General features: G+C 41.4%; 2 protein-coding genes across 3 annotated transcripts in view; one reads left to right on the plus strand and one right to left on the minus strand.

Moving 5' to 3' along the window:
* lpp (LIM domain containing preferred translocation partner in lipoma) overlaps positions 1-22,729 on the minus strand; it is a 159,498-nt gene that overhangs the window by 86,200 nt on the left and 50,569 nt on the right. For both annotated transcript variants that reach the window (XM_072390141.1, XM_072390142.1), the window contains 2 exons: positions 22,131-22,324; positions 5,872-5,975 (listed from right to left, as the gene is read on the minus strand). In XM_072390141.1, coding sequence (XP_072246242.1) covers positions 5,872-5,975; positions 22,131-22,320 — 294 coding nt within the window. In that variant the 5' untranslated portion in view covers positions 22,321-22,324. The remainder of the gene's footprint in view (positions 1-5,871; positions 5,976-22,130; positions 22,325-22,729) is intronic.
* LOC140312341 (allantoinase, mitochondrial) overlaps positions 1-22,729 on the plus strand; it is a 505,108-nt gene that overhangs the window by 10,145 nt on the left and 472,234 nt on the right. The window lies entirely within an intron of this gene.

Genomic DNA, 22,729 nt, shown 5'->3' on the forward strand with positions numbered 1-22,729 from the left:
GTTCTCCGAAGAGAGTTCTCCAGCTCTGAGAGTAGAGTAGAGTAGAGCAGAGTAGAGTAGAGTAGAGTAGAGTAGAGTAGAGTAGAGTAGAGTAGAGTAGAGTAGAGTAGAGTAGAGTGAGAGTTGGGTTCTTGGTCACCCCCCCTGACAAAGGTTACTCAGTCTGGTCAGGCAGCCAACATTTGAAAGAGTCCTTCTAAGGCAGACATTGTTCACTGAACAAAAGATTTGATTCCGATTCGTTGGGTTATGATTTGATACAAAATGAATAAGTACTAATCTAAATGAGGTGCTGATCTTTGAGAGGAAAACGTTTGTTCTAGCGATCGGAATCCAACAGAAGTTTAGTAAAGTTGTGACAAACTGGCTGGAACTTGTGGTGGTCCAATGACATCAGAGGCAATGCTTTTCTTTTCTTTTCTCACTCACACAAAAGCAAAAAACTCAGCTGCCCCATAAACTGTAGCCCAGACATGTTCTGATATTTTCCCTTTCCACTGTAGTTAAGCACTTATCTAAGGAGTTCCTTCTCTGAAGATGAGAGATCAGACAAAATGGGGTTGAAAAGTTGAAAACGTCTTTTTCACTTATACACTTATACTTGTGAATAAATCCTGGTTCTTAGAAAACAAAAACTGCTGAATTTAAGGGAATCGATTTTTCCCCACATCCTCTGTCCTTCTGGTTGAAAGCTTCCTCCATTATTGAGGCCACTGTGCTCCTGCAGCTGGAACACTGAAAGCCTAAAAATCTAAATACAGCCCTTCCTTCATCCTCCACTACAGGCCACAGTTTATGTTCCATTTGAAAATTTCACATCAAAATTCTGAACTGCAGAATAAGTGATAAGAATTTGAGAAGCTATCACCAAAAGAAAAGAAGAAAAACACACCTTTAACCTTTTTTTGCAACAGAAATGAAAAACAATGTGACATCCAACTTATCGTGTAGTAGTAGAAGTCACTGGCTTCTGCATTAGAGCACTTTCTACATCAAAGTGTGTGAAGAACATCCACATTCCCAAAAAGCGCATGGGAGAGTGTGTTGGAGGGTTGACAGGGTTAAACTCCGTTCACCGGCTGTGTTTAACAGTTAAAGATAGCTCTGCAGTAACAACAAGTAATTCTGCCTCTACGCTGCTCAAAGAAATTCTCTCCACTCTTCTTAAACTTTGGATTACGGTTTCTAAGTTCAGATTTCACCTTGACCTCAGACAATCCTTTTGAAAGCCGCTAATCAATAGCAGAGACGTCTCCATGTGAGAAACACGGTGAGAAATAAGAAGCAAAGTATTGTCTGACACACAACTTTCATAGCGCCGTGCACTGTTCACCTCCTGCTTTTGGAATGACTATCTTCATCTCTGCATATTTTTGCTCACAAACTCATCCAACATTACCTCAAACAGAGACCTAAATTCTTTGAAATTAAAGCCTAATATTTTTTAGATTAACATTTCAAGCATGCTCTGATAATGAGAACTGCTGTGATTTACTCACACGAGAGGGAAGTTGAAAGCGTCAGCAAAGAGCGGTAACGTTCCAACAGAAGCCGCTGATTTATTCATCTACACTTTTCTGTTTTGCCTCAGAGCAAAATACAACCCCATCACACAAAAAGACACTAAACACTTGGGCAAAAGAAACACAAAAGTGTTACACCAAAGTCTGGAAAACACTTAAAATGACGTGACCATTAGTGGCAGGGTTTTCTACAAAAATTCCCGGGATTTTCTCCATGAAATGACAGATGTATTTTTAGTCCTCTGAACTATGCTGCAACTGCAAGGAGACTTCATGCAATTTCCTGCGGGGGTTTTTTGAGTTGGTTGGATCAGTGACTGCTTCTTATTCTAATGTTATGTGTTTGGATTACCTGTCACGATCTATTACAGACAGGGTTTGCCTCCATTTGGAGCAGAGCTGCTGCTTAAAAACATCTAAGGCAATCAGGAGCAGGGATAAACAAAGCAAAAAACACTAATGGCTTCTCTCAAATCAACAAAGGAGAAAACAGACTAACTTGTTTAACAGTCATCACGAAAAGGATGAAAGGAAATAGTGCAGTCTTTGTGTTGTGCAGGAATTTTGCCGTGTATGGCTGCATAATGTGGACTTGAGCCAAGATGAGAGATTTGTCTTTCCCTCTCTGCTAAAGGTTCAGCTTTTAAGTGTCATAATCCAGACATCTCTCTCCGCCTGGGTGATAAAGAGCATATTCTGCCTTATCCTGAGTTAAATACCATTTAATCCCTGATTTATTCATTCAGCACATGAAATTTCTCCACTTGAGCCCAGAGAAAAATATATCAAGACATTTTGATTGATATCTATCCCATTTTCTGAATGGTGTCCAACAGTTTAAGAGTTCTGCTTTAGCTAAAGGACAAATAATTAAGAACCCAGAGGTGGATTAGTGAATTAAGCTCCTGGTCAGATTCACTCTATAGGCAGAAGAATGGGAAAAAGAAGTCAGGGCAAATTTAAAACTAACTGGGCACTTCACTTCATTTCTTATGAATCATTTAATGTAATGTGTCTCCTTACAGTTCAGAGTGAAATGAGGGATGAAAATAATCCACGGCAGCTAAAACTTCTCCAGCAGCTACTGTAGAAACAGGCCTTTTTCAGAACTATTGAAAAACAACCTATAGGCTGAGCAGAAGCTTGCAGGTCCTGAGTGGAAGCATTCAGCACGGTTACACAGCTGAGTCCAGCTCCAGCTCCAGCTCCAGCTCCAGCTCCAGCTCCAGCTCCAGCTCCAGCTCCAGCTCCAGCTCCAGCTCCAGCTCCAGCTCCAGCTCCAGCTCCGTCATCGTCCCAGTATACGTGAGGGGGGGCAGAATCGAGTCATGTCCCACAGCTCAACACTGTATAAGGTGTGAGTAAATGCCCAAGTACTGCGCAGACATGGTTATTATGTGCCTTTTCTCACACGACACAGTGGTTATAAAAATCAGGCTTTTAGAACTAAAGAAACCCAAATATTTGAATGAGAGCAGCTTTATTGGGAATTATCATATATACTAAAGATATATTCATATTTCTTATATATATAGTCATGAATTTGTGCTTGGTACTGCACATATTATATAGGCTGCACTGATGCTAACCCCCAAAGCTGAAGTGCAATTCTGGGGTCTCACAGACCAAACAAGCAGTTTTTATTCAGCTTAAATAACACCAAAAACACAATGAATTCCGGACAGATATTCCTATCAGGGGATGGAGCTGGAATATAGAGGGGGTCATCGGGGGCTTTGCTACCGCAGATCATTCTTACCGGCAGCTGTCAGACTCCATAACACCACATCAGCGCACTCACTCACCATCACTATAACTATAACTATCACCTGCATCTTACCCTGATCATATCTGGTATATACATCTTGTACATACCTTTGTGCATTTGTTTATTTATTTGTATATATCACTTCATCACCAAGCAATGTGCAATTTTCTCACTCGTGGGATGATAAAGGTTATTCTATCAAACTTAGCTAAAGAGGGGTACGCTCAGTCACTTCACCCAAAGACCCCGACACACATTTAATAAGCCCACTTATGTAGTCCTGGCAGGCGTCATTTTCATGTTAAGAAAGTTAAGTTTTGGCACCAAGGTGATGAGAGCATTCAGGTTATGTAACCAGTCTCTTAGAGTTTGAGCGCGCTCCTCTTACATCAGGCAGCGACTTACATCAGGTAGTGAGAAATACATCCTGGAATTATTTATTCGGAAATCCATCTATACAACGTTTGAGGCTAAATCAAATCCTAAAATTTGTGCACAAACGGGCTCACTGATGTACTTTAGAATAAATATTTGTCGGCGTGTGCAAAGGATTTGGGGGAAATAGATTGTGCAGAGTTAATATTAAAAGGTTGTGTTTAGAGTTTAAAACCTGTTTGCATTTCTAGCTGCTTTTTGATAGTGTTTTACTGTCTTTTTTGCCTTTATTTCCAAAAAAGGGATACAGATAGAATGTCTTAAATTTTAAAGATGGATCTGCATCTCACACAGCTGTCTGACATCATAATAACACGTGAGTAAGAATCACAGAAAGTTTAATACGACCCCTTTAAACAAAACTGAGCCAATATTCTGGCGGAAGGACGCCGGCACTTGTCTCTGACTTCTAGAGGCTCAGGTAAACTTCTCATTACATTTTTCACAAAAGTAAACCTGTCGATTTTGTCTCCCAGCTACTCGTACATCTTTTAAAAGCCGATTTTCGTGACGGATGTGAACATTTGTGGAGCTGTCCTTTGAGATGTACGATGGCTTCCCTAACACCAATGCTGACAACTGAGTGGGGAAATTGGGAAAAAGAGGTGCTTCCTTTATGAAGCTGGAAAAAAGAAGAAGAAAAAAACTAACTTACATCACCAGAAATACCACACATGCTTAGAGGAAACTTAGAACAGAAACTGGTTTGTTCTGCTGCTGCCGTTTATGACTTCTAATAAACTTAATGAATTACTGATTATATCCAGTTTTACTCAGAACAATCACATGTACACAGCTCTTGTAAAAGTGCAACTGATGACTAAAGCAGAAGGGTTCAACTCAGTTCTCTCCATTCAAGTCTTTGTTTAAAGGATGAAAGGCTGCGATGTGACAGTGTGAATGTTAAATTCAGATTTATAGCTTGTTGTCATCAAAGTGTTAAAGCTCATTTTTTAAATTAAGTAGGACATTTCAATTAGGCTTGACAGAAGCCTTGAAGTTGACTGAGTGCATGAAGCACGTGTAGAGAACCAAAATCACGTGAGAGACGCTGAGATGTGACAGTTTCCATTCATTTAAGAGAGCATCTCAACTTTTGGGGGAAACAGTGTTGCAGTTGCACATTGAGATAACTTCACGTTACTTCAAACACCAGAGAGCAGATGCACACAGATAGGTGTGCACTGAAAGTCCAAAGAAGCAGATCGGTGTTTATCACTGACGAGCACTTAGAGTTCAGCGAGAAACTCAAGATGGCGGGTTTGAAGCTGTAAAACAGCTATTGTGATTGAACTTGATAAAATCAACACGCTTGTGTTGAGCTTTTGATGATTTGCTGAAATGTTCTTTTAGATAGATTTCTTGTAAGGGAAGTTCATTTTGTTGAGGGTTTACAGCATTCCTAACCGCTCATGTGTCTCTTTGGGCCCTGCCAGCTCTAAATGGGTTAAGAGGAAGCAACTCTGCTGTCTGGCTGACCCTAACATTCCTTTGGTGAAGCAAAATCCTGAAACACCTTTTAACATATCTAAGTGTGAATGTGGCGGTAGTTTACATTAAGGCCGTTGCATAACTTGAAAGTATACATACTGCTAAACCATTCCTGTATTTAGTAGGGCTACACATAACTTTTCTTCTGTCACCAAACTAGGAAACATTCATTTAGGACAGAAAACTGCTCAGATCAAATGATGGGCTTGAAGAGACTTCATCCTGCTTACACAGGACAAAGGAATATGGAGCACTTGGAGGATTTCTCAGTAGAGGTCAAGTGCTAAGAGAGTCAGTCAGAGCGTAGAGGCCAGATATCCAAGTGGGGCCAAATGCCTGTGGGTGTTATGTGCAGCAAGGCAAAAATGAACGACCAAGCTCCACCAATAGGTGTCAGCCTTCCATCCATGCAGCATTAGAACCCTCAGAGGTGATGAAGCACGTATATCTGCGTGTGGGTCTGAGAGTTCAGCTCCGGGCAGCATCTGGGGCTGGACGTCTCAGCAGTTGGCTGCAGCTCAAACAGATCGACAGCTCCGCTGGACTTGGTACATGAAGTCGGCGCTGGGCTCAGGGCTGCGTTTGCTTTCTGTGCTGGCTCTTTGAGAGTTACTGACAAGCAAGAAAATTTGATACCACAGCAGGTTCTCTCACCTGATAATCGTAGGAGTTTGCCAGCGGTGGAGGGGGGAAGGAGCCAGGCGATGATGGGAAACCGGTTGACTCTTCGGCAGGTGGTGGAGGGGGAGGGTAGTCCGCTGGGATGGAGACAGACAGACACACACACACGCACCAAGAACAACAAAAACGGCTTATTAAATACTTCCCCTTTTTTCTACAGCCAAACTGTCACATTTCTGAAAGAACACACGCTGCATCCGCTGAATTAAGAAAAAACTAAATAAACCTTCTGATTTGAAACAACTGGTGCTGCAGGTGCGCAAAACAACACAAAGAGTTAAAAATGTATGGATAAAGAGAGTCACATCCCAAAGACAAAGTAAGTTCACTGAACTTGTGGCTCCGCAGAGTCCCGCATGCTGATGAATGTGACAGTCTAGTGATTTAATGCAGCCAGACAGCACATTTTCTGTTAATAGTAGAAAAGAATGCACTTTGATCTGTGTTTAGACAGAATTTAAGCAACTTTGCACTGAAACTGTTTGAAATACACATATAGTAAATTTCATAAACCTAAATTTCCAGAACAGATTTCTAAAAATGCATAAAATCTTCAATCTGTAATTCATCTTCACTGACCAACTTCCCTGTTGAGAAAAAGGATGAGCAAATTTAAAATTTCATGCTTCCAACACTCCAAAAATATCGGGAAAGAGGCAAATAAATACAGAATGGTTCACAGAATACACAAGTTAAAGCGTTCTGGAAGATCAGCACATTAACTGGTAACAGGTGAGGGTGTCAGGATTGGGCATAAAAGGAGCCTCCAACGAAAGGTCAGGGTTCACCACTTTGAGTCAAACTCTGTCAGAGACATTTCTCAAAAAATATCGTGAAAAGATCAGGAAATCTGGGCAAATTTCAGCGTGCAAAGGCCTCTAAGAGAAACTACTGTTGGATACACATGACCTTTAAAGCTCAGGTCAAAAAGACATGCCACCAGGATCAATACAGGCACATGGGAAACTATTTTCACTCAACACAGTCTGCCCTTGATCCATGTGACTGTAAGACAGCTCCCAAACGACTAAGAAGTGTAATTAAAACAAAGGGCCGTGACACACTCTATGGAAACTATTTTGAGTGTTACATTAAATTTGTTTGTATTTTCTAAATGCACTTAAGTTGAACTGAATTTTTTCCTTCAGTAAAGTGCCTGTTTTAAAAGCAGCGTCTCCACAGTGTTGAAAAATTGCACCTACGGAGGAATTCATTGATTCATCTTAATTTGCCTGAACTGTTATCTGTCTTAAGCTGTAAAATCAAATCATTTGAAAGAGGTCATACAGTTATTAGAGAGAGGGGAGAGTGAAAGAGACAAAGAAGCTCGTTATCCCGCATCAACAGACTGACACACATAATTGCAGCAATTTGGTGAACTAAGAAGTACAAATCTGGAGTAAGGATGTGGGTTTCTGAGATTGAAAATGTTAATGTCGTGTTACAAACGGGCAGACTAGGTGTTTGCTGTGCCAGAGGAGGAGAAACAAGCCAAATGTGTAGTTCTGAAGTCCACTCTAATCCAAGGATTGCATCCTGCCACATGTTTCAGACAGGATAAGGAGTTCCGTGCCAAATTAAATTCTGATTTGGCTTCTCTCGGCACAGGATTTAAGACCGAATCATTTGACCATGTACTTCTAAGTACCAAACCAGACATGAGCTTTGCAAATTAAAAGCCTTTATGAGACGTAATGGGAATTTGTTCCAATGCTGAGACTTTGATGAGTCCTGTTCAGAAATTCCATTTGCTTTCCATGGCTTTTATCTGTTTTCATTAGAATCTAATTGATGTCATCAGGGTAGTTTATCCAAGGCAGCTGACCAAATTAATTAAGCGTGGTTTTCAGCTGCCTCGACAAAACAGGCGGAAGAAGTGAGGAGAGAAAGATAATGCAGCACGCCTCACATTGGACTCGCCTGCGTCTTGAGCAATGCTCCATTCAAAAAAAATTGTGAGCGATGCATTAAACATTGCCGCTGGGCGTTTGAGGGCGTCCGTGTGAATTGTTTATGTAATAACCTTGCGACCTCTGCTAAAACTCCTGAGAAACAGCTCCTCTGAACCTCTGGGAGAGCACTGAAAATGCGCCGCTCTGCCCCGGCCGACCCTCCCCTCCACGCCTCCTCCTGCTCCTCAGATCCTTTCTGCCAGAATTTAAGTCACTTGTAAGTTGTGGCTTACAGAGAATTGAAACATTAAGTTTCATGTACGTTTCTCCCAAACATCAAAGATGTTTTGGACTCATCATTTCATGAAAACACAAGAGTTGTAAATGTTTCAGAGAGGCATGTTTTATTGAACAGATCTGTATGTGGAGCAGTGGAGAGCACGACTTGGAGCTGAATCAGGGGTCATTAAGCATCTTTGCTGAAAGGATCTTTCTGGTTAATTTGACCTTATTTTCCTTTATTTAGGACTGAAATGTGTTCATTTGTTCATCGCTGGAGGTGTATGCGTTCCCCGCAGTCCTTCAAAGCAAAACCATTTTCTCGCAGATGGCTGCACTCAACCTTGAAGTCGTTAGTGGCTAATTCAGGGTCAGCAGAGAAACAGTCGCCTAATAGAAACCTTGCCTCTCGAATCAAGAACCATGTAATGTTACGGCTTATTTCCATAATTGCACACTCCATAAAACGGGACAGTGTGATATTTGCTCCGGCACCGCAAAGAGCGCACGCACAGTGCAAGATATGAAGTAAGACGAATTAACTGGCATCACATCAAGCTAACTCTTTTATGTTGATGTGGAAAAAAACACTGTATGAAACACTGAGATGGAGGATATGGTTATGACAGTTCATTCATCTAATGCGAGCAGGTGCGCAGCTCTCTCCCCTTTTGCTCAGAAACGCCTGAACATTACAGTTGTGCAGCGCACCTCCACATTTCAGCAGCGGTCTGCTCTCCTCCAGCGCTGGAAAGAAGAAGAAGAAGAAGAAGAAGAAAGGAATAACAGCCCGTGAGTCTGGAGCAAAGGGCAGTGTCCTCTGTCTGGTGTTAATGAAATAAAGTTCAAATAAAGTTAACTTTCTATGCAGGTGCAAACTTTCAACAATAATCCCAGAGTCTTTGATACTGATGAATACACAAAATATTGTGTACTTTTCAACTTGCAACATATATTGCAGGAAAACTAAATGTCTGTTTTTTTCCACCATTTTTCAGCTCTCCTTTAAAAACACATGACTGCTGATCAGAAACTCAAACAGGGAGTCCATCCAAATAATCAGAATTTTACTGGCTTCATCGGTGAAGCGTTCTTTCTTTTCAGGTTACGCTCAATTTTCCTCACCACACACTTTATCATCTTTGTTGTTGTTACCACCTTTATGAGAACCACCTGCAGAAACGTGCCCCAAACACAGAGAAAATGTGTTATTTCAGAATTCCTTTTGGTATTAAAGCGTGCTGCTTGTTAAGAATATTGCATAATGGGGGAAACCATTTGCAGTGCAAACAGGAATTCTTCTAAATGGACATCATCTGTGTTTTCTCCGCTTTTCACCACTTCTGCTTTACGAGAGGAAATTTCTGAGCAGACTTTATCCTCCTCTAAATACAACATCTTTCTCACCTGCTGTGAAATCTTGACATAAATGTCTGAGGAGAAGTAAAAAAAAAACTCATACGGCCTATTCTGTGAGCATCGTCTGCCATTTTTGTTTTTTTTTTGCTGCTTTCCACATCTTCACCTCTCAGCATGAACGAGCAGCTGGGATTTCTGACAAATGAAACCCAGCCAGGTATCGTACCCCCTTTGCTCGGCTGAAGTCCCCAAAAACTTCACCGCGCGTGCCTCACCGAGTATTTCTATTTGTAATAAATAAAAAAAAATCAATAGAGGTTTCGAGCAGACGAGAACTCTCTGTTCTGCGGGTCTGTTCCGCACTAATGGCGTCTTGCTTTTAAGCCGCGCGCACCGGGCAGAGTGAGAAGGGTTCCTGTGCTGTGAATGAAGCCGACTCCATTTGTGACAATGGGGAGATGAAAGCTCCAAGTGAGCACTAATGAGAGAAGCAGCAGGAACACCTACTTAATACGACAACTTCCCCTCTCTTTATTGAGCAATTACTTTTAAGTAGCTGCTTTCTGAACAATGAATCCTAATCAGTGATTAAAGTTATTTGAGAGACCATGAGAGGTCTAATTGGTTATCGGGAACAGGAGCGTCGCGAAGGGGAGGATGAGATGGATCCAGCTGTGACATCGGCACTAATATTAAACTTTGTTTTCACACAAGTGACACATTTATTAACACGTACATTACCATATATGGGTGATGATTAATTATGGTAGTTTGCTACTGGAATTAATGTGATATTGCACTGTATTTACAGCAAAATAAAACAAAAGACAGCAGCAGAGAGTGTATGTGTGTGTGTGTGTGTGTGGGGGGGGGGGGGGGGGGGGGGGGTCTTTTTTTGAAGTAGTTCTGTTCTGCAGTAAGGATTTGTCCATTCTGTGGGGGAGGAAGACTGAACACTGAAGGTTGAGCATATGTTTACAGATTTAAATATGCACAATATTAGAGTTAAACGTGTGGAAGCCATCTGGCCTGAGAGGACTTAGGACAAAGCTCGGCGCTGACTGCCTTTCTCAGAATGCATCCCACAAATTTAACTGATAGAAACCATTTGCAACAGTAAGATTGCGAAGTGAAGAAACCTAAAATACAGGGAGTGTGTGTTTTTGGCTGCGTAAATCATCTCCAACAACCTGAACTGGATTTATGGCTGAGGGCCGGAGCCACTGGTGTCTGTTAGCTTCTACATGTGAAGCGTGGAGCCAAAATAAGGGCAGGAGAGGGAGACAGTGTGGGTCCACATGTGTCACACAGTCTGAACTGAAGACTCACACACTCAGTGTGTAATTAAAGAAGTGTAAGACCTTCAGCAGTGAGAAAGTGGACTTTATCAGTTCCAAGTGCTGCTGGGGAGTCGCAGGCATTCAACCTGCTGTGGGGCTGTTACTGGCCCTCGAGTCAAAGATGTGACTCTTTAGGGTCACATGGATGGAGGTAAAGCACTACTCTTATACCTCACTGCTAAAAGACAAACTTGTTCATGTTCTAAAAGAAAAGCTAAGCAGAGGTTTATATATTATTCAGAAGGAAAAATCTGGAGTCCCTTCCACCCAAAGTCCTGGGTGTCAGTCCACATGTTTTATCTCCATGTACACGTTCCAAATGAGCTGTGGCAGAGGTTGGGAGCACATTGTTTTGACATAATTACGGACCTGTTTTATTCCATCTTCCGCTGGAGAAGAGCAGCTGAGCCCAGCTCTTAATTAGCATGATATGTATAGAAGAGTGATTTATGACTTCATTTGGTTTAGAGATGCAAAGGAGGGATTTGAAGCCTTTGGAGATAGACTTGTTTTAAGTGTAAAGACGTAGAGTGAAATTGGCTCCTTGCTTCTCGACGGAGAAATCCCACGGGAGGCAAAACCGAGATCAGGCACAATAGACAGATTATGTTTCTGCATAAAAGCTGAGAAAGAGAATACTGAGAAAAGGTGAATGGCTTAAAGTCAAAGTGTGGCTTTTTTTTCTCTTTTTCTAAATGCTTGAAACAATAAATTGGCTGATCAATTAGTCTTTTGAAATGTGTGTTTAGTGAGGTTTTCTGATGAGAGAAAATGTGATTCATCAAAGGTAGAGAGGGGAGCTTTGATGTTATTTCTTATAAACACGCCTGACAGAGAGTAAATGGAGCCAGTCAAATGTCACTGCTGTGTAAACTCTGCTAGTTTCATAACACAAAGCGTTTCCAAGCAGCCTCAGCTGTGACGGGAACCTATTGTAAACCTACAGCAGAGCCAGTTATCTCTGCTACAAGTGTCACACTCTATGTGAGGCATCACCTTTAACTTCTGCCTTTCTAATCTATTAAAGTGACACACCATTGAGGAGGGTATTCCCATGCCAGCGACTACAGTTCAAGGCTGTAAAGGCGTTGGAGCATAATTACCGTTTAATAGCTGTTTCATTCATTATGCGTCTTCTTCTTCTTCATGAAAACTTTTATGGGTCTTGCCTGTCGCGACTGACATGTTATCAAATATCTGGGGACCCCATACAGATGTAAGAACTGCTTAGCAATGTATTTACATTCACTCCATTAATCTGGTAAAGATGTTTGACCCCGACAACTTAAAGAGTCATTTAAAGAAACTGTTCAGCAAAAATACGAGCTGTGAATCAAACTATGCAACTCAGGAGACCGAGATACAAAAAATACTGATCAGTCGGCTGAAACTGTCTCATCTGCCTCTTCATGAAATAAAATCCTCATCACGATCATGAGAAGGGTCCAAACCCCACCTTCTCGGGCAAAAGATCTTCCTCAATATGGAGCAGATGGAAAGTTTTGAGGCTATTTTGGGTGTTTGTTATACTGGGCTCTGCTGCAGCTACTTCTACAAATGGTCTGTGAGACGTCTGCGGTGAGTTGAACACATTGGACATAATTAGAAAAAGGTAACCACTTGTCTGCCAGATCTCACAGCGGCTGATGTGAAACCCAGACAGGATTGTCTGGCTGAAGGAGGACAGTGTGTGATACGCATTAGCTCAGTAGAACATTGTGATTCACAGACTTACTTCAGTATATAGTGTTCAGCTCGCGTGTGTTAAAGGACACTGCATTCCACTTGTTAATGCACGCTGGCTAATAGATACGCCTGTGCTTCTTCTACTATTTCCACTTAAGCCGTCTGCCATGAAAGCGGTTCGGCCGACCAATTACTGCAGACCAAGCAGTCTTCGGCCATATTGACAAAATGCATGCTGACATCACAATGACGGTACATCTTTAATATAATGTGTAGCCCTACTACAAATGAGATCCAGAAATTATTTGCAGAGATGGGAGGATATTACAGAAGGACAGAAATCAGTGCAGCACTCCACCAATCAGGACTTTACGCTGGAATAGCCAGAAAGAACCCCTTCCTCACTGTGTGAAAGAAGAAAATGTTCTGAACATCAGCTTATTAATACCATCCCTATAGTCACACATGGTGATGGCAGCATCATTCTGTGGAGACGTTTGCTTTGGATGAACTTCCACAACTAAACAGGACAACGCATTGAGAATTTCAACAAAGCAGGCAGCATTTTGTCTGCCTGAAGTTTGCTTTATGATACAGGACACTAGGTTATCGAAACAATGTGATTTAATCAGCACAAAGTACAAAGATACTGACAAAAAGAGCCCAGTGTTCAAGGTTTTGATGAGCTGAGGGTTGAGGCAGAAGGAAAAACTTCCAATTTACCAGCTGATATGAATTCCAGTCCTTATATATGGACATGACCTTTGGGTGGAGAGTGATATTGCAAATTCAAATGGCCGAAACGTGCTTCTTCAACAAAGTGGCGAGGCCTGAGCTTACAGATAAAAGTGTGGAGCTCAAACATCCAGAGGGACAGCAGGGTACAGCTGCTGCTCCTTCGTGTTGGAGCCACTTAAGCTGCCATTTCCAGTTATCTGACATTTGACTTCTGTTGTGTACGGTGAGAGCGTCAAGCAGAACGGTGTCAGCTGGAAGTGAAAATCCACAGTACTGGAAAAATCGCTCATTTAAGGGGCTTGGTCACCGAAGAAAATTAGATAAAAGCTAAATTTCTCCTTTCCCAATGCGACGACTTTACGTCCAAAATCAAAACTCAGTTCAGATACGCGGTGTAGATAAACACTAGACGGTTTTGAATACTGGCCTGCAGATCTGCCTTTAAAATCTAGCTATACAGCCTGCTGCATAATTAGCAGTGGAAGGGGGGAACAAAAATTTCTCAAGTGTAAGTTAATTCTTTAACTTCTTACTCAGCATTTGAACTTCCTTTGGGCACACAGACAAAAGCGTGAAATTGCAGACAGGATGTGAAGAAAAATATTGTCCCAACATTACAAACTACAGAATTAGCGAGATTTAGAGAAGTGAAAAGTCTCATTCTGGCCATATCAGATTTAAGAATAATGGCAACGTGTTACACCACAAAGCCCCCCCCCCCCCCCCAAAAAAAAAGGAGATATTCTAAAAATGTGTGAAACTTTTAAGCCACGCTGCAGAATGAACACAACAAGTAGTTGAGCTACAGTAAGTGTTGTGTTCCACTTAGATAAAAGTTGCCTTTGTATTTGCTGAGAGCATGAGCCTGTGGTATCTATGGGGACACTGACACACTCATTGGTGGATTTCCTGTAAATTCTCCTGGTGACACCCATGAGGGACTCTGACATAACAACCGGTAGTCAGTTTGCCTCTGGCCAGTCAAGCAGGGAGGAATAAAAACAGCTTATGCACATGTTTGACACTTTTTGAACAGCTCTGAGCAAATAATTAGCAGGTTTGGAGAAACTTTGTGATAAACGTTGTTCCTTTTGAAACAAAAGCAGCACTTCTCGGATGTTTAACTTTCACTATGATTGGCCCAAAACAAAAACTTACCGAGCCAGACATTATGAAACAACGCGGCGTGTTGCAATCACAAAAAGAAGGCAGCATTTAAAAAGATGGGTTTCAGGCTTTTCTTTTTAAAGAAATTGTATTCCCACCATAGCAGCTTATTCATTTTAATTTCTTAAAATAATAATATGAATGAAGAAGCTAAAGATGACTCATTACAGAGTGATTCATTTACTTGTGGTGTCTGACAAGCTTTGGTCACGCCATATGCATATTTACATTCACTTCAAACAGGAAAAAAAAAAAAAAAGAGGCCCTGTTTAAAACTGTTTAATCTACGATTATTCTGAACAGACTTTAAAAAGACAGATTTCACGTGCACGCGGTGAAAAACAGATGCTAGAGACGATGCCGGTGTGAATCCTGAGCAGAGTCAGACCGAGGAGAAAGTGAATGCTGTGGAAATCTGATCTAGGTTCTCAAGGTCACGTTTAACGGCCTGTTTACCCCAAAACAGAGAAGTTCCAGAAAGAACTGACACAAACTCTGCTGCACTGATATCCAGTAACATGAGTAGATTTACATTTTAAAAAAGTGACACGAGGTTTCCCTCTAAAACTAAATTCTTTAGTCTTCGAGACAGCGTTTGCACCTTTCAACAATAACTAATGCCTTTTCAACTATTTTCAGGGCATTACATGACATGCAGCCAATTCTGTTCTTTAACCAAACTGAGACGACCATGCTTCAGACAGGTTGTTTTTAAAGCAGGAAAGTTGCACTGGATTGCAGTATGTGGTGCAGTTATTCATTATATTTGATCAGGACTTCCTAAAAGATGTTGCACCCATGACATGAACAACAGCTCACCTTTTGCAGTTTCTTTAAACCTTCAAAAACGTTGCAAAGAGCCTGCCTGAAAGAACTGGAGCACAAGCTGCTCTGCACAAAAGCAATCAAGAGTGACCCCCCTATGATGCATGTAGCATATAAGATCAACCTAAAGCCTAAAATCTGTTGTAAAGAATTTTTGAGTAAAGGGTCACCATCTGAGAATTCACCTCCTCCTGCTGAGCTTTAATCGGAACAAGTTCAAGCTAAAAAGAATTATGTGAGGGCAAACCTAGCTCCCTGAGAGCCACCCCGCCTGCACTGGCTTCTTTGTCCACATAATAAACATGACCTCAGACTGCTCATTCCAGCCCCGATACTGGCCCCTGCGAGACAAAAGGGCCAACGAGGCGCTCTGCCAAGTTGACTTGTCCCTAATTTTTATGCTAATCCTCAATTTTATATCAGACAGTCCCCACATTTGATATAAAAGAATTACATTTTAAAAATGAGGAGAAGCCCAGATTATCTGTTCATAAAGACGTCTTATCCTTTGACAAGTAGAGATGTCTGCAGATGGCTCTGCTGTTGATGTATGCATGTTTAAAATGCTGATAACAACCATCCGTAAGTGTCGTTATTAAATGTTCAGGTTTTAATGGAATATTAAAAGCTAGCTCCAGAGGAGGCTGCACCGTTTAGGAAATTAGATTTAAGGGGTAATGTAATGCAACATTTAACCCTTACAACAGATGTAAACACAAACACACTCTTTTCATACAGCTAACATTTCTCAGCTCATAAAAAGCCAAACATTTACATCACAAAGTCCAACATAGTAATTATCTCCTAATACATCCTCACTTCAAGCTACATCCTTTATTAATCCTCTTAATACCCGGACAATGAATAATTGTGGAAAAAGAGATAGTGGCAGTGGTTTTACATGGTGAAGCCACATTTTGGCTTTAATGACAATTATAATCACTTGGAGTGGTTCACATGTAGAGATGTGAAAATAAACAGCAACGACGAGGTTTTTCTTGATTAAATAACAGTCCAATTTAAAATTGGAGATAGGGCAGAGTGTGTGTGTGTGTGGGGGGGGGTGTGTGCGTGGGTGTGATGCAAACTGTTCTTGGCAAAGTCCATCACATCAAAGAAGAGAGCTTCAAATCAAAACTTTCACTGTAGGTTGAAAGAGATCAAATGACTTGATCAAAATTTCAAGTCGTGATTATGATGCTTCAGTGATGATTGAAAATATTGTTTGATGCTATTTATGTCTGAAGCTGTTTCAGTAATAGCTGCTCTGTGAGTTTAAAGTCTGTAATACTCTCACAGTTATTGTCTGCCACAAATGCCCTGAACTCAAAATGTCTTTGCACCTCACAGCAACAAGCATGTTAGGCTGGACGGTTAACACCCCCGCGGGGGGGCCTCCAAAGCCAGGCTGTCTTTGCTTTGGCTGGTTTGAGAAAACACCGTAGCCTGTAGGTATCATCTTTCTTTAAAAACTCATCCTCTAATGCTTCTTCAGAAAAGTCGGCTGGTTAATCTGACTGAATATTCTGAGGAAATGGTCCCTGGGTGATCCTTTCCAGAGGCCACCCACCGGCCACACCTGCGTTCATGCAGAAATGGAACCACAAAGTCAAAACATTGCAACTAGAATATCTGATAGAAGAAGTTGCTCATGAATCAGTCCTTCTTCCCTTCACCTCTCACTCTTTAAGCATTCCCGTTTCCTGCCTCTATCCAAACCAAGCACACTCGGTAACATTGCACATAACGAGGACGATGGAAAGTCACCAGCAACAGCGCAGAAAGCTGCCTCTCCACCTTCCTTCTGAGGGGATATCTCTGGCATGTTGAGATTAGAGTTGGAGGAAGTGGAAGTGATGTTAATAACGCCACTAAGCTGCACTGAAACATCTCCAATCATGTGCACAACATCAGCACCAAGCAAATCTACTTGATGCAGACACAAGACACAAGAAGATGCCTCGGAGCCCATCTGTTCCGCAGCACTATATAATCTCAATAAGCCACTTCTTCCTCCTGTTGGCGTAGAGCACCCATCTACGCAGGCTCATCTGCTGGACTTTAGGTTCCTGTGCGTGCTGTGGTGAGTGTGGGGGGGGGGTGCAAAATGTACTCAAGTGGATCATCAAAATGTATCAAAGTTTACATCAGGGCCTTGTCAACTGATCTGTTGTCACGTAAAAGGAGATAAAACGTTGTCAGCTCTCCAATTTAAGCTCAACTAAACTATGTCAGGTTTTCGGCACGCAAATGGCACACAATAAATGATTTGATCAACAGACCTTCTTGGATCTTTAGTTTGTCTCTAAAAGTGGTGTAAATCAAGTTAACAATGCAGCAGTTTGTTCAGACCTGTCTCCGTTGAACATTTTTCATCGGATTCCAAATAAACACGTAGCCTCCGTCACAGTCAGCTGTGACAGCAGGTCTACAGATGTTTCTTAGTAACACTCCAACTGCCTCAATTACTTCATATTCACAAACACTTTAGTATTACAATTATGTAATAGATGTCCAAATGAAAAAGTAAAAAATAGCACATTTATTTTTGCATTTTAGGCCTATAGAACACAGCAGACACAGCGGACAGTGGGGCTTTTGCCACTTAGTAATGTTTCCGTTCCTTCTCAGATCACTTTAAAGACCTTATTTTGTCACATTCCTCCTGCGAACACATCTTTCGGTCTGGTGTCGTCGGCGCCGCCTTAAATTCCCCGCCGTTCTCTTTCGGGGACGGGTCAGGGCTACACTACCCTGTACACTCTTCTTCAGTGTGCAGAGCAGATTTCTCTTCTCGTAGAAAACTGCATGTATATTCCTGGAGAAGATTTAGTCTTTTTGTGGCTGTACTGAAGCTGCCATGATGGAGGCGTTTACTGACACAACCCCACACCATCGCAGAAGTTGGCTTTTGGACTCTGGTTAGTCCAGTTTTGTTCAACCGACACAAAACTGCTGGTTAATAACACAAATGCTTCTCCAGCCTTTTCACTTTAATCTTTTAAAACCTATCTATGCATTTCCTTTTATACAAAACTTATCCTTCCATTTTAGCTCGACTCTTTATTGCTTTTGTAAAACGCCGTGTACGGCCTTGTTGTTGAATATCACCCCCTCCACACTGGTGGGCAGAGCTGAAACAGCAGCCGTCTAAGAACAATTTACACAAAACTAACATCTGGAGCGCAAGACGGTCTGAGCTCAAACCACAAACCCCCACTGAGAGCCGTGTTTTCAGCCTCACAGTGTGATCACGACTTACTGAATTTCATAACCGTTTCCCCTGTTTTGGAAATCTAGGGCTCTCAGGGGGTTTGAGGGCAGAGGCTTAGATAATGTTCATGTTACAACACATCAGCTAGACGGGAAGGTGGAAGACAAAAGGGAGCGCAGCATCATCTCTGTGCCAGGTTTCACCGTTGCAACATCTCGGACACGTCAGACTTAAAAACAAATTCAGGATGCTTTAAATAATTACTTAAAAACATGGCACAAGCCAGAGGTTGCCCTGCTGCGCAGTAGGGACACGCAGGAGGCAAGCGAAATGTGGCTCTGCTGTTTAAATGAACGCTAACAGCTCTGTCTGTCAAGTGAAAAGTCACATGCAGTGATGAGAACGACTGCGACGCCTTCATTTATTTTCTGCGTTGTTGTTAGCCCTCCACAAAGAGTCCGTGAACCGATCAAAGACCCTGTGGACCCATCCCGGCCTGTTGTACTCACACCCAGACAGTTTCCCACACAACAAGCAATCGGCTGGATTTAGGTTTAAAAACGTTAAAAAAGGGAAAGCGTCAACTTTTCTCAAAAAACTGAGCAAATAGATGACAAAGAAGCAGCTAATAAAGATCACAGCTGAACACCAACAGACGTTCTCACCGAGTTGGTTTTTCACTCAATGGGAATTCCTAAAGAAAGCAGAAGAGTAAGTTTAAAGAAAACGAGTTCAATTTCTTTCTGCTGATATCTGTGACAGCGTTAATGCTGAGCACACAGAACCACATGACCACACCTGTTTTTAATAGCGCTTCGGATAATTTAAGCTAAAAAAACATGAAAATATTCTGACGTTTCATTTAAATATGAGAATATTTATTTTATCAGATAGAATTAATCTTATAATCAAGCGCGAAACAGATTATTTTAGCCACTAGTTACAGCAACTTTTAAAGGTGACTCAGCTCAGTCTGTAGAGTTCAGTGTTGTCTCGTTCTGGGTCGATAACAGTTTGTAATTATCCCCGTTATCAGTTTAACTGGCCGTCATTTTACAAGTCAGACAAGTGAGTTTGGCCTCTGATTAAGAAAAACTTGAAAAATCTGAGGCCTGCAAAACCGTTTTCATTTACTGAAACAACTGTCCTAATGTAAAGTAGCACTGAGCAGGTTGCAACATTTCGGTTCCTACGCTCTTCTTTACTCCCATTTAAACAGAAACAAAGATTCAGTCTTCCTACTATCGTTCCTCAGAGTGAAAACACTCGTTCCACTTGTTCTGCCGACACCAAAAAAAAGCTTTTAAACCTGTAAATAAAATGCATATCTCACTACTTTAAAAGCTTCTCTTGATTGACTTTAAAAGTCTTTCTAAAGGAGACTAATCATTACCTCTCACACCACTGGCCTGTTTCAAAGGATATTACTCATCAAAGGTAATAATGAAAGCAGTGTAAACTTCCATCCTTCTTAAACTAGAAATGTTTTTTTTTTTTCATAAACTTTTCCTGAAGTGCTACGCTTAATAATTAATATGAGTAATAAAATAAAAGTTTAAGTCCCACACTTCTGGTAGTGAGTACACTAAAGTCTTTGGATTGAAAACAAGCCATCACTTCCCAGGGGACCTGAAAAGAAAAACAACACACAACACGAGGCTTCCTGAACTCACACACGACTGCAAGCCACGCTACTTTTACTACATTTACTTGAAAATATCCATGCATTAACACCTCTCTAATTACTTGTAATTACTCTGCAAATCTCATCATTAAAATCAGTCTCTATGAGTCTCTCTCTGCTCTCCTTCCATTCAGTCTGAACGCTCCTCAACTGATGACGAAAGAAGCCAAAAGTATGAAAATAGGATCCATGTACGATCCATGCGACCGAGAATAATACTTAAAGAAGTGAATGGGTGCTCAGTGTTACCATGACAGAGAGACACTCTCTAGAATCAGTGATTGTGCGTTTCAACCTTGTTAAGCTCTTTCACTCCTTTTCCTAACGCTCTATGTTTTAAAGGTGACTTTAAATGCTTTGGTGAAGTCTCTTCAAGGTCCAGAAACAGTTTCAAGTAAGCCGGAAACACATATTTTGCCAAGGACTGAAACAAACAAAATATATCATTCTGTAACTATGGAAACCAATGTCAAATGCTGCAGATTTGCCTTTTTTTGGTGAAACAAGCTAATGTATTATTTAAAAATAGCATTTCTTTGATAGAACATTTAAAAAATGGTGGATTCTGATTCAGCTGGTGATAATGTGGAGCACTGAAGGGAGCACATTCAGCGGCAGCTGCTTTGTTTTACAAGCCTGATTCAAAAGTGTCAATAAAAAGCAAACAAAACTGAATGTAATGATTCAGAAGACTTAGAAACCTAAATTTCATTTAGAATTTGATGGCAGCAACACATCTCAAGAAAGTACAGATTTAGTTGAAATTAAATATGCTATTTGGTAAAAGGTCGATAATCTGATTGTGTCTATAAAAAAAAAAGAGCACCTTAGAGAGGCAGAGTCTCTCAAAGGCAAAGATGGGCAGATTCAGCAAAACTAACATTGAACATTCCATCATCCACACAACATATTATCATCAAAAGATTCAGAGAATCTGTGCACAACCAACATGGCTAAAAACCAGTATTGGATCTTCAGGCCCAGAGGTGGCACTGCATTAAAAACGTAAGATTCTGTCATAGAAATCACTGCTTGGGCTCAGGAACACTGAACACTGACACACACCCCCGTCCACAGATGCAGTAAAATCTCTATCCTGCAAAGAAAAAGTCATGTGTGGACATGATCTAGAAACACCACTTTTTTTTTTTTTTTAGGCCAAAGCTAATTGAAAATGGACTGAGGCAAAGTCGAAAACTGATCACATAATCCAGACTAAAGAGGAGAGGGATCATCAGGCCTGTTTGTCAGCGTTCACTTCAAAAGCCTGCATCTCTGATGGTAAGGGGGGTGCAGTTGAGCCTATGGAACTGGCAACTTGCACATCTGGAAAGGCACCATCAATGCTGAAAGGTATATAACGTACAGGTTTTAGAGCAACATATGCTCCCATCCAGACAACACATCTATTCCAACAGCACGGCTTCATACTAAAGGAGGCCGGGAGCTGGACTGACCTGCCTGCAGTCCAATCCTTTCCCCGGCTAAAAAACATTTGGTCCATCTTGAAACACTAAATATAACAAAGAGCCAGGACTGTCGAGCAGCTAGACTATAGCAGACAAAAATGGGACAACATTCCTCTCCCAAGGGTCCAGCTCCTGGTCTCTTCAGTTCCCAGATGTTTCCAGACTGTTGTTAAAAGAACAGGTGATGCCACTCAGGGGAAACATGTTCGTGTCCCAACTTTTCTGAGACATGCTGCTGCCATCAAATTAAAAAAGAGCCGATATATTTCATGATATGCTAAAATGTCTCACTTTCAACATGTTCCACTGTGAATAAATGAAGGATTTATAAGATTTGCATCCCAGCTTTTTCTATAACCTTTATTACTAATTTAAAGGATTACTTTGGAAAAAGCAGGAAATGACATGTTGACTAAAACTAAGTGACGTGACTGACTTAAATATCTCTGTACAGCGGAGAACAGGAAACGCTGCTCTGACTTAATATGCTGTCAGCTAGAAAAAAGCCAAGTCCTGTGGTGTAAAAACTGGGAATGGTTTATTTGTAACTCGCTCGTTTATTGTCCTCTGAGCTGTTACCTGCAGGGTCAGAGTGGGTGGCATCTCCAAACTGTTTGTAAGGGTTGAACTTAGGCTTGGGTGCGACCACCGGCGCAAATTTCTTGGGTGCCTGCTGCTGGGAGATGGAGACGCTGGCACTACCCAAGGACGGAGTGGTCTCCATCCTGGCTGCCACCTGTCCCGTCTGCTCGTTTGCTGGGCTCCACATAGTTCTAAGGAGAGAAACACAAAAACAATTCAAACTAATACTGTGAACTCAAGACTGATATTATGTGATGGAAACCCCCCGACACCCACAATAAATGTATGTCAAGGGAAACTTGTGGTTTCTAGAAGTAAAGGCCCTACTTGTCATGTGCGTATGAGTCTTTTTCTCTTATCTATTGAATCAGCTTTCTACCAACGGGCAGAATGATGTTTTGGAAATAAAAAACAAGGTACTACGCACTGTGTTGTTGACATGTAACAATGTGTCCGATTTAATAAAGTATTGAAGTGGAGGGGAAATCGCTTTCAACTCTGACTTGGAGCCTTTTCTTTTCTCACACTCTTGCGTGCGATGCCTGCACAAGATCAACAAACAAAGTGTGACGTGCAAGACAAAGAGCTGTGAAAGC

Source organism: Leuresthes tenuis, unplaced genomic scaffold (assembly GCF_036924035.1).
Source record: "Leuresthes tenuis unplaced genomic scaffold, fLeuTen1.0.hap1 SCAF_7, whole genome shotgun sequence".
Taxonomy (NCBI): domain Eukaryota; kingdom Metazoa; phylum Chordata; class Actinopteri; order Atheriniformes; family Atherinopsidae; genus Leuresthes; species Leuresthes tenuis.